The sequence below is a fragment of the Garra rufa genome, chromosome 2, assembly GCF_049309525.1.
Source record: "Garra rufa chromosome 2, GarRuf1.0, whole genome shotgun sequence".
NCBI classification, from domain to species: Eukaryota; Metazoa; Chordata; class Actinopteri; order Cypriniformes; family Cyprinidae; genus Garra; species Garra rufa.
Window position 1 is genome coordinate 20,056,582 of NC_133362.1, and position 12,288 is coordinate 20,068,869.

A 12,288-nucleotide genomic window follows, 5' to 3' on the forward strand; every position below is an offset into this window, starting at 1 on the left:
TAATGGCAGAAAGATGACCTCCTATTTAAAGGCTAATGGATTCTGTCTCTCTCCACACAAAACTGAGAATTTAAAGATATGATTTATAATATCCTCCCCCTCCACGCAGACACAGCTTTTGCTTTGTACTGTTCCGAAAGACTGTCAATCACTGAAATATATGGCAGATGCCCTTTCAAGAGTCAGTCTTGTTAGAAAAAGGTCAGTAAGTTCCTTTTATAATCACCAAGACAGCGCTGGATCTAAAATAATCATAAGTAAGGTAAAGAAAGAGTTCTATATTATTATCAGATAGATCAGTAGTTAATGTTATATGCTTGTACAATGTTAAAATAGCTGGGCTTAGTTTTGAACAAGCTTTTACCTGGAATATTACACTGTCACAAACAATATCTGAACCTTAATGTGATGTAGCAAACAGGTGAAGTCATGCAGGGTGTTTGAGGCGGTTCCCTTGGAAACCATTTTCAACAGTCTCTGTGGGTTAGTGTGAAGCATTTCTGTGTCCCTCCTCTCACTCTTACACTGAGTCAGACTCTCCAGAGTATTTTGTGATAATGGCTTTAACAAAGAATCCCATACAGGTGACTAGGCATTACAAATGAGATGAAAGATCTACTATCTTTAGTGTAAATAATAAAACACTGTGTCAATTTAAAATCAGCAGCACACAAATACAAAATCAGAGTGAGTCATAAAATATTTCCCATAAACTAAAAATATGAGTAAATGAAAAGGGATGCATAATATTTGCATAGTGTTTATATGCAATGATGTATCTGGTCATACACAGTTTACATTTAGTTGTAAAGCATTTTTAAAAATGAAGAACACTTCAATTGCAACATTGTAAAAGATGAGAAAACATATTTGAAAGATCTTTTCCACTCAAAGGCTTTGTAATAACACAATATGGCTCAAAAATACATAAAGATTTTAAACAAAAATGAACAAAGACGACCAGAAACACTTAAACACCCCTGGAAGAGTTGAGGAGAGAAAGACAGTAAACCAAACGAACATCTTCAGTTCTGTACAGAATTAAATACTTGACAATTTAGGTACTATCCAGATACTTAAGTGAATATATTTAAGTACTGATTTACCTTTTGTCAGTTGAACTAGAGGCGCAACAAAACCAAGCAATAAAATTCATGTCAAACAAGGTGTAAAATAATTACTTACTCAGTGTTTTTCTTAGCAAATGTATAAAATTTACATAACCCTCACAAAAATTGTAACCAATAAACAAACAAACAAACAGTATCATCTGGAAATAGCTCATTAGCTCGGTTTCTTAATGCATTTGTTCGAAGAATGCTGACATAAACTTAATCTTTTGAGCAGAAGGCAACCAGGAAGACAAAGGATCGCTGCATAGGATAACTGTTATATGATAAAACTCAGTTTAGCCCTTGAAATAAAACCACAGTACAATGTAGTTTTCACAGTAGTTGGTCTTTTCTCTTCCCTCTTTACTGAGCAGGTAGAACAAGTCCGAAATGCAGAACCAGCATGCCATCCTAAATAGGGAAATAAGAAAAGTAAAAGCAAAGAATTTTACATTTTCAGTAATGGTTTTCGATTTCAAATAAATATTTTTTATACCATTTCATTTTTTTTTACTTTATGTTCAAAGAATCCTGAAATAATGTCATCAGGCAATCAGTTTCCAAAAAAAAAAAAAAAACCCATCAGCATATTAGAATGATTTCTGAAGGATTGTGTGACAAGATTGGAGTAATGGCTGCTAAAAATTACAATGAAATTACATTCTGATGTCAGATTAACCCTAACGGATTATCAGAGATATCATCTGAAAAATGATTAGCAATGTCTTTGTTATTGTTGCCTCTACAACACATACAGAACAAAGCAAGAGACTGTCACAAATTGTCATTGTCTGTCTCTTTTTTTATTGTGAAATGCTATTTTGAGAGACAGCAGCACTTGAGGTTGCAGGTAAGGCTCTAATGTAATGCTGTGTGAAGGGCGAGACAGGAACTGTGTAAGGCGCCTGTTTTTCACACTTATTAACAGCTTGTATGAGGCTCATTCTCTGAAAACATGTCAGTGATACTGCCATTGACTGAACAATCCTTAAATGGATAGTTCACCCATAAAACGTTTTAAAATTGTGTCATTTTCTCACTGCCTAGTAGTTCCAAACCTTTTTTGAGTTTTTTTCTACTGTTGAACATGAAAGATGATATTTTGAACAGCTGCTGGTTGATAGCCATACATTTTTTTGTACCTTACTTTGGAAGTGGATGGGGAACAGAAATTCTTTAATATACCTTCTTTTGTGTAAAACATAAGAAGAAATAAACTCATACAGGTTTGGAACAACCGTCAAACCAAAAAATATTCAGACACCAGATATATTTATAGTTCATTTATGTAAGTGAAGATAGCAGCATAAAGTAAACTGTGACATATTATACCAATCAATTCTTCATACTGGTATGACTAACAGTAAAATTGATAAAAAGTGATAAGTCAACCTTTTTACACCACAGATTTAACAAAATTAAGCATTGCTTGGTAATTGGTCAACAAAGTATTGATAGTTAAATATTGTCATACTAACAAAATTTTTGGTTTATTGTAATCCATTACCTTTCTAACAAAGTTATCTGACATTATCGAGATGAATTTGTTCTGACAAAGTTTAACTCTGAGTTCTTGACCAATTTTATTACCATTTTTAACTATAGTGAATAAATGGTAAAAATGTGAGAAATGTTGAGGGTGTCTGAAAACATTTTGGTTGGACTGTATATGACAGTGAACAAATGATGACAGAATTTTCATTTTTGGATGAAGTATCCCTTTAAGCATTTATTCTTTGTGCTTCTAGCTGTTTTATTTTTTGCAATGATAATACAAATAACAAGAAAGGCAAAGTACATTATATTAGATACCTACCTGCAGTGCATTTTTTCCCAGGGTGTTACAAACTTCTCTCAAAGACTGGCACTGCTGAAGAAGATGCTCTCCACACACAACATCAACCTGCCAAAAAAGGCAGAATGTAATGTTCATGTAAGTGATTTAAGTCTGGGTTTTTTCTTTTTCTATCTGTCATATCCATGCAAATGCTTTTCACATGATCTCTTTAAAAAAGTAACAGCACACCTCTTCTCAAAACACTTCTCAAGTACCATTCTTGACCATATCACAATGCCAAAGAGAAAAATTCTCCATAAAAAAAAAGTAATAGGAGCAAAAGAAATACGGATTCTTGCCTTAGCAAACATGACTAATAAATATTGGAGGTTGGATTCCAGTGGGTTCAAGCTTTTTACAGGAGTACTTTTTCACAGTGACCCTAAAATGCCAGATGGAAATGCATTTCAAGCCTCCATATGAATGTACAATACAGCCTCAGTCTATTCCCAAAATGCTTAGACAATTTTTAGAGCCTAGTATGTGGAGCAGGACACAGCGGTCTGTCCTGGAGCGAGGCACACAAACCCTTGTGTCTCCTTTTTCACCTCTATCCCAGTAGATGTCCCTGGCACTGTAAGGTATTCCTCACCGGGCCAGATCAGTCTTAGCTAATCAGCCCTGAGTGCCTGGACGCCAGAAAAAACCCTTAAGCCAGTAATCCAGATACGACTGTTTGCCTTACAACATGCAAGCAGCCTTTACTGACAACTGCTACTTGTGACAATAGATCGGAATACTGCAATTCAAATTAATTACACACACAAAAAGATGCAATTCTACTTTAAATGAGAAGCACTTTGAGTGGAAGTGAATAGAGCCAATTTACTATGGATTAAAAGGCTAAAAAGGAAATAAATTTTACAGATCAATTTGGAGTAGGTGTCACAGTTACGTCACCTGCGCGTGCGCAGAAGAAACACTTGTAACAAGTGGAGAGAAACGGGTAAAATCCATGGAATAAGAGGAAAAATGTATTGTGCCTTTGGATGTCAGAATCGGAATGCAAAACATTTCTATAGAATACTGTCATCAAAGATGCCATTTGAAACTAAATGGAGATGTTTAAACGTACAGACTATAGATGAAACTGCTATGATTACTCTACTTTTAAGCATAAATTTGATTTAAACAATTTGTCTACATAACATTCACACATGCAGTTCATAAGGGACATTTACAGTTACAGCATGAAATACTATTTAAACCTATAACATTTTACAAAACATTTACCTATTTTATTTCACAATCATATCTCACAAGAGTTTTTTTTCTTCACAATTGCAAGTTTAAAATCTCCTAGTTCTGACTTTATATCTCGATTTAACCCAACAATAGCAAGTTTGTCAACTCTAAGAAAAATCCCAGAAGTGTGGGCTATAAACTCTGAGGGGAAAAGAGAGAATGACAAGTTGATTTTTCCTATCAGAATTGTGAAATATAATCTCAGAATTGTGAGAATAAAGTGAGAATTTTTAAATCTAAACTCAAATGTACGTTTTTAAAATTATTTTATTCCACGGCTTCCATAGACTGCTACTTGAAAACTATAATTTTCTGCCACCAGATAGGCTCTGCCCACAAAAAACATCTATAATATCAAATAACCTGAGCTGTTAAAATCACCAGTCATTTTATAGTTTCAGGGTTTCTGATGTTGTGCTGTCACAGAAACAAAGGGGGAAATTCATATAATTTTACACAGTAAAATACAATACAATAAGCATTTTGTACTCTGAAAACCTTTACAGATTGCACCATTCACTTCCACTGCATGCGCCTCACAGTAACCCACATTTTTGCTTTTTTTGGTTTTAAGAAAAGGGGGTTAAGTGTTTATTGTTTTTTGTGGTAACAAATGCTGTCTATATATATATATATATAAAAAAAATTATGGCTCTCAAACTGGAGACGTCTGTGTCAGTCTGCAAAAGTGACAGCTGAAAAATATAACTATATAAAAAAAGCACTAGATTTTCTCTTCAAACATAATCAGTTATTTTCAACCATAGACAGTCATTTCTATGCTTGACTGAGCTGTGTTTCTTTTCAAGGACTCAAATGCTTATCCAGAACTGGGATTAGGGGGAAACTAATTAAACAGCAACGTGGCAGGACTGTGAAGTGTGACAGAGTCACTGAAGTGTTGAGAGGGAAAGAGAACATCCTAATAACAGAATTTCTTTAATCACACTTTTACATGATGACCTCATTGTGGAAACCCTAAAGACGACTTAGTCTGCTAAGGAGTGAAAAAAAGAACAATTTTGCATTAAATGACTCAGCATATCTTTGCACTGCGTGAACGGTGGCGTCTGATTCATTTTGCCCGTCCTGTCAGTATAAATTATTGAGCGACTGACACAGCTGGGGGATGTTCACCCCACATATCCGTCAGACCTCTGGCATTGCTGACCGTCTGAGGCTGGATTTATGCGTCTGGTTTAATGAAAACAAGTCGTTTAAGACCAAGACGTTACCCTGACACAGAGTGTGGTTTTTAATTCAAAATACACAAAAACAGTGGGTGAGAATAAAGATAAAGGGGAAAGAAAATCTATTTCACCTTGCAGTTTTGACTCAGTTCCATCTTCCTCCTGATAAAAAGCTCCACGTGACGGACAGTGGCTTCCCCTGACACACGCACATACTTCCTCTCAAGAGGCTTGAGGGTGAAAATATAATCAGAATATTAAAAAAGAAAAATCAGGCAGGTCTACAGCACAATTTCAACTCAATTCTACACTACACAATGATTCAAGTGTTTATATTTCATAAGCACAAACTATATTGCAATGTGTGCCTAAATGTACATGTACATTATTTTACAAAAACATCAATATTGCAATACTGACAAAATTTGAACATTACCTTATAGTTCTTAATGCCCGCCTCAGCTCTGTAAATCAATGAAATGTAAACAAAGATTAAATGAAATATTAACAGATATTATAAATTTACTGTGCTTGTGTAATAAATCAAACAATGTATAAATAATAGGCAGGCATTTACAAATGTGAAAAAAAAAAAAAAATCAGATTTCAACCAAGGAAAAAAAGCACATGGCAAGTGGTTCTTAACCAAGGCGCCGGGGCCCACTGAGCGGCCTCAGCAAATTTCCAAGTCGGCCAAAAGATGACTTAAAATTATTTAAAAATCTGGCCTAATTAAACAAACAAATTAAGACACAAAATATAAATATTTTTACTGATGACCACACAGAATATTTCTGGAAACACCAAATGAATCACTGTTAATTAAAGTAGCATATAAACCAGGTTCAGAAATATTCGCACACTGGAATTGATCTCCAGGGGCATATTATACATTTGTGAGGGCAGTTTTTATAATCACCTTCTTATTATAAAAACCATATGTTGTCTTTAATGTCAAATACTTAAATGTGCGCAATTACTTTAATCAATATTTATTCATTTATTATTTCATTAATATTTGAAACGGTTGTCAGTAACAATAGACTGTTTAAAATTGTATCTAAACTATACATGTAAAACACAGGAGCTCATAGGGCTGCAATATTATGACAAAATTCATTGTTGTAAAGTACTGCTCTTTATATTGTAATAAAGATCATTAATATCGATATAGAAAACAATACAAAATGTTTTTGTTTCGTTTTGGGAATGTCACATTCGTCAGACAAACATGTCAGTTCATGATGTTAGACAAGTCTAGCACAAGTTATGCAAAAACTCCTATTATAATCACTAAAGCTATGAAATTAATCTTTTATTTATGTTGTTTATGATAAGGGAATTTGCGAAAATCATTTTCAGCGCTGACTAATCTAAGTGTCTCTCTTTGGCCAATGCATTCTTAAGTTCAACAGAAATGCGTTTGATTGGTTATATGGCTCAACGTTGCACAAAACAGCACGTAAAAGCAATCTGATACAGTGTGAGCGAATCTAGATGTAATTCCATGAATTAACACTTTTTATTCATTTTAAATTTAATTTTAATTGCGACGGCCGTAATACATTATTTAATTGTACAGAGTCACTTTTTGCCCCTTTGTCTTGAATTTATGGGGCATTTTTGCCACAAGCCCTTGTTAATTACTGAACCTGATATAAACAATCAGTTCTATTGATTAAAAAAAGTAAAAAAAAAAAAAAAAAGAAAATTACAGCAGAAATATCAGGTGAAATATTTCAGACAATAAGGAGGAGCTTTGAATATAGTGTTGGACAAAAAGGTTGAAAATTGCTGCTTTAAAGAGTCTTTTGATTTTTGACTGTTTAGCTCCATCTAGTGATGATAAGCAACATAACCTGTCTAGGATTCAGGAAGCTTAAATTTTATTTCCTTAATGCATGTTCCAGGCCTTTTTGAAGGATTTAATAGTGTGTGTCATTGCAAAATTTAAACCTGTCTTTTTTGGCCAAAAAGTCAATACATTTACATAAAGTTGCCTGAAAGCTCTACAAACTGAATCACATCACTGATATATGCATAATCACAAAACAACTGACCCCACAAACTCCAACATCAGAGACACATCTAGCTCTGAAGGAATAGTGAAAACAGACTGAGGCAGCATGTCTTTCTTCTGTCTCTGAGGCGGCTTCACTGGGTACGCAGCTGGAGATGCCACTGGGGGGAAAACAAGAGAGAGAGAGAAAAAAAGATTGCATCATAAGCACATTGAAATAATATTACTAAGTATCACCTATATGTGACCCTGGACCACAAAACCAGTCATAATGTTAAATTTTACAAAACTGAGATGTATACATTATATGAAAGCTCAATAAATAAGCTTTCTATTGATGTATGGTTTGTTAGGATAGGACACTATTTGGCCGAGATACATCTGTTTGAAAATCTGGAATCTGAGGGTGCAAAAAAATCAAAATACTGAGAAAATCATCTTTAAAGTTGTCCAAATTAAGTTCTTAACAATGCATATTACTAATCAAAAATTACATTTTGATATGTTAACAGTAGGAATTTTACAAAAAATCTTCATGGAACATGATCTTTACTTAATAATTTCCTAATGATTTTTGGCATAAAAGAAAAATCAATAATTTTGACCCATACAATGTATTGCTGGCTATTGCTACAAATATACCCCAGCGACTTAAGACTGGTTTTGTGGTCCAGGGTCACATATACTAAAATGCACATATGTGATCCTGGACCACAAAACCAGTCTTAAGTAGCACAGGTATATTTGTAGCAATGGCCAAAAACACATTGTATGGGTCAAAATGATAGATTTTTCTTTTATGCCAAAAATCATTAGGATATTAAGATATAAAGATCATGTTTCATGAAGATATTTGGTAATTTTCCTACCAAAAATATATCAAAACTAAATTTTTGATTAGTAATATGCATTGCCAAGAACTTCATTGAACAACTTTAAAGGTGATTTTCTTAGTATCTAGATTTTTTTGCACTCTCAGATTCTAGATTTTTAAATAGTTGTATCTTAGCCAATCCTAACAAACCATACATCAATGGAAAGCTTATTTCAGCTTTATTCAGCCTCCATATTAAGTAATAATTTCAATTTTAAAAAGATTGACCCTTATGACTGGTTTTGTGGCCAAGGATCACACATATTCAAAGAATAAACTTAAAGGAACTGTATGTAAGAAATTTATTTTAGTTAATCATAAAATGGCCCTGACATGTCACTAGACAATAAGAAATCATGTTCATTTCAAATACTTATATCACTGACAACAGTGGTCCGGCCAGGATATTGTCATTTAAAAGTGAGAGTTGCCCTCAACTGATGTTATTGTTGTCATTTTGTGTTTTGGTCTGAGGCTCCACCCTCCAGCTATCTACCAATCACGAAGTCAGTAGAGTTTTGTCATCAGGGTTGCCAGCTCTGTTCCAGCTGCAGCTATGAATGTGTCGGATAAAACATGTATAACGTTACGAAACCTAAAAGACCTCGTTATGAATCCGAAATACGTCGTGACAAAGTCCGAAATAAAACAAGGATTAGTATAGGAGATGCCTTTGAAAGATGGAGACGGCTGAAAACGGAGAAGAATTTGAAGACAGACGCCAACGCTGCTAATTTTCTCCTGGACAGGTAAGATTAATCTATGTTTGGCTAACTTTGCTTCCGTACACAGTGGATTTTCCACGGTCGCCCATGCTAAATGCGTTCATAAAAAGCTTTATATCGCACCACTAGCAGGGTATGAAAACAATCTATGTTCCAACTGAAATGTGGTATTACACCGTGTCTACACCGCAACAGCTAAAGTCTGTCTACACTGGACGCGACAAAGCGACCGTTGAAAATCATTTAAACTTTGTGTAAGCACGTCATAAATAGAACGCAGCAGCAGATTACTGTCGGGGATTTGCCGTGTCGCGCCGCATCCAGTGTAGACAGCATAATAGGTTCTATTGTATTTTGTTGCGTCGTGCCGCGCCCCTCGCGTCCGGTGTAGACAGGACGGTGTTACAGTACATCTTTACGAAATATTTGGCTAATCGCCATTAGTAAATTTTTGCGATACATAATTACTTCGCAAAACATCTCTCGTGAAGCAACAGAAGAAAAAAATACTGTGTAGGACTCGTCACTTGCCATTGGAAGCTCCTTGTAGCAGCCTACGTTCCTGCTGGATCCTGCAGCTTAGCTGGCAACCTCGAGTCAGGGGGGAGAGGGAGGGGATACACCGTTCTACAGTAATTTGAAAGTGATTGCAGTACCAGTTTTGGCCACAATCCTACATACGGTTCCTTTAAGTCAGGGATCACCAAATCTGGACCTCGAGATCCATTTTCCTGCAGAGTTTAGCTCTTACCCTAATCAAACACACCTGAGCATGCTAATCAAGGTCTTCAGGATCATTAGAGAATAACAGGTAGGTGAGTGTTATCAGGGTTGGAGCTAAACTCTGCAGCGCATTGGACCTCCAGGGTAAGATTTGGGGAACCCTGCTTTAAGTAAAGAGATTGATGAACAAACCTGGCTTAGGGATGTCAAGCCCTCTCCGTTTATAAAATGCATATATTCGCGACCTTTCATCTGAAGAAAAAAAAACACAAACAACACGCTTTCTGTGAAATGTTTCTGACTGGGACTACAAAAGAGTTCAACATAAACTCTACGAACCTTCTTCCAAATATGGAACCATCTTGAAAACAATGTCTTGTAATTGCCTGTCAGGTCTAAAAGAGAAAAAGTGATGAAATTTGACTCCCATGCTAAAACATGACCAGTAATTAAACACTAAAGCACATGAGAATCCCTGAAGAGACAATGAGACATATGTGAGGCTGTTATTGCTAGGCAACAGTAATTAGACACAAGGGATGGTCTCAAACATAACAACTACACAAAATCTCCAGTGACAGAACAAAAATGGTAAACAACACTACACCCTATACACACACAATTTGCCAGTTTGAAATAGACAAGAACAGCATTAATAAAAAAAAACTCAATAAAACTAAAGTTACCTGATACTGTACAGTGGCTGTGTCTGGTGCACAACAATTGAGCAGTTAGGACACCTGTTGCTGTAGAAAAAGTGCCTGACAATGCAACTCTTACAAACTGTGAAGGGGGGAAATAAACAGGCATGATGCAAAACACTGAATAGATGACAGTTTATGTGGTCAAAAAACAAACTTCTGGTGAACTTACAAGTGTGAAGACATTCTGTGATGGTGGTGGCATCAATGAAAAATCCATTGCAGAGGGCACAGCGGATATAGGGATAGAATTCCCTAAGAGGCAGGGAACGCTTTTAAACAAAACAAACAAACAAAAATTTTAATGAATGCAATTTACATTGAATAGAATACAATACTTAGCTGCCTTGGAATTATAAGGTTCTATCTGCATTATGAGCAGTTTTGAGTTTTTGCATTCCATAGACTTCTATAGATAAAACGTGTATTTTTCCAAAAAAAAGTACACAGCTTACAAAAGAAACATCACATAATGTGATTAAGTTGTCACAGAATATGTGAATAAAGTTTCTGAACAGTAGGATTTTTAATATTAAAGTTAAAAGTCTCTTCTGCTCACCAACTCTGCATTTATTTGATCCAAAGTATGACAAAAACAGTAACATTTTGAAATATTTTTACTATTTAAAATAACTGTTTTCTATCTGAATATATTTTAAAATGTAATTTATTCCTGTGGTTTCAAAGCTAAATTTTTGGTATCATTACTCCAGTCACATGATCTTTCAGAAATATTTCTAATTTTCTGCACAAACAGCAGAGTAGATTTTTGTTCTGGTGTATTTGATGAATAGGAAGTTCAAAAGAACAGCATTTATCTGAAACAGAAATCTTTTGTAACATTATAAACGTCTTTATCAACACTTTTGATCGATTTAAAGCATCCTTGCCAAATAAAAGTAATAATGACTCCAAAATACTGACTCCAAGCTTTTAAATGGTATAGTGTATTATGTTACAAAAGCTTTTTATTTCAGATAAATGCTGATCTTTGGATCTTTCTATTCATCAAAGAATCATGAAAAAAAATGTTTTAAATGTTTTAAATGTCAATCATTATAAATAAATAAATCGTTTCTTGAACAGCAAATCGGCATGAATCATTTCTGAACAATCATGTGACACTGAAGACAGGAGTAATGATGCCGAAAATTTAGCTTTAAATCACAGAAATAAATTACAATTTAAAATATATTAAAATAAAAAGCAGTTATTTTAAATAGTAAAAATATTTCACAGTATTACTGCTTTTGCTGTACTTTGGATCAAATAAATGTGAGCAGAAGAGACTTCTTTAAATATACATTAACATTTTTACTGTTCTTAATTTTACATACAAGTATTACAAGTATTATTTATATACGTATAATTTATATACACATAAAACAGACACAATAGTTTTTATATTCGATATAACAACTTATAGCCTACAAATTGAAGTACTTTTGAAATAAAAACTCGATTAATTTGCTCATTTATTGTTGTACCTCGTCGTCATGATGTTGTTCATAGGCTCTTTGGCTGTGGTCGGTGTCTCGGCTCTCATCCTCTCCGCTGAGGGAAGCTTCTGTCCGAAAGGACCCACGCGTGGATCCCTCCTCCACAACTCTGTCCACAGTTCCGTCCATAGTGCACACAAGGAGCGAACTCCCTAAAACAACTGCAAGAAACCTGCTACGAATGCCTGTCTGCTCTCTCTGGAGTGGTTGGATGACTTCATTCACGAAGAATCGCAAACAATTAATTTCAGGTACAAGTTTAGAAACACTTCAATCTACTTGTGCACCTTCACGGTATGCGCGCAATACTCCAGTCAGTGACGCAGTTTAATGGAGGCTAGAATAAAAGTCCCCAAAGAAAC

General features: G+C 34.8%; 1 protein-coding gene across 1 annotated transcript; it reads right to left on the minus strand.

Moving 5' to 3' along the window:
• Positions 1 to 786: 786 nt before the first annotated feature.
• Positions 787 to 12,229, minus strand: pcgf6 (polycomb group ring finger 6). Its single transcript, XM_073834951.1, has 10 exons — positions 11,915 to 12,229; positions 10,600 to 10,699; positions 10,413 to 10,509; positions 10,066 to 10,121; positions 9,919 to 9,978; positions 7,445 to 7,565; positions 5,821 to 5,848; positions 5,516 to 5,614; positions 2,929 to 3,015; positions 787 to 1,523 (listed from the first exon to the last, which is right to left on the minus strand). The coding sequence occupies exons 1-10, from the start codon at positions 12,053 to 12,055 to the stop codon at positions 1,476 to 1,478; spliced, it is 837 nt and encodes a 278-aa protein (XP_073691052.1). The 5' UTR covers positions 12,056 to 12,229; the 3' UTR covers positions 787 to 1,475.
• Between the last annotated feature and the right edge of the window lie 59 nt (positions 12,230 to 12,288).

What these genes read in the sequence shown, in the direction of transcription:
- pcgf6 (XM_073834951.1), bottom strand. Translation starts at nt 12,055, where the DNA reads ATGGACGGAACTGTGGACAGAGTTGTGGAGGAGGGATCCACGCGTGGG. An exon ending in CTGATGTTGGAGTTTGTGGG is followed by an intron (nt 5,849 to 7,444) that starts GTCAGTTGTTTT and finishes ATTGATTTACAG; the next exon opens with AGCTGAGGCGGGCATTAAGA. An exon ending in TGGGAAAAAATGCACTGCAG is followed by an intron (nt 1,524 to 2,928) that starts GTAGGTATCTAA and finishes TTCCCTATTTAG; the next exon opens with GATGGCATGCTGGTTCTGCA.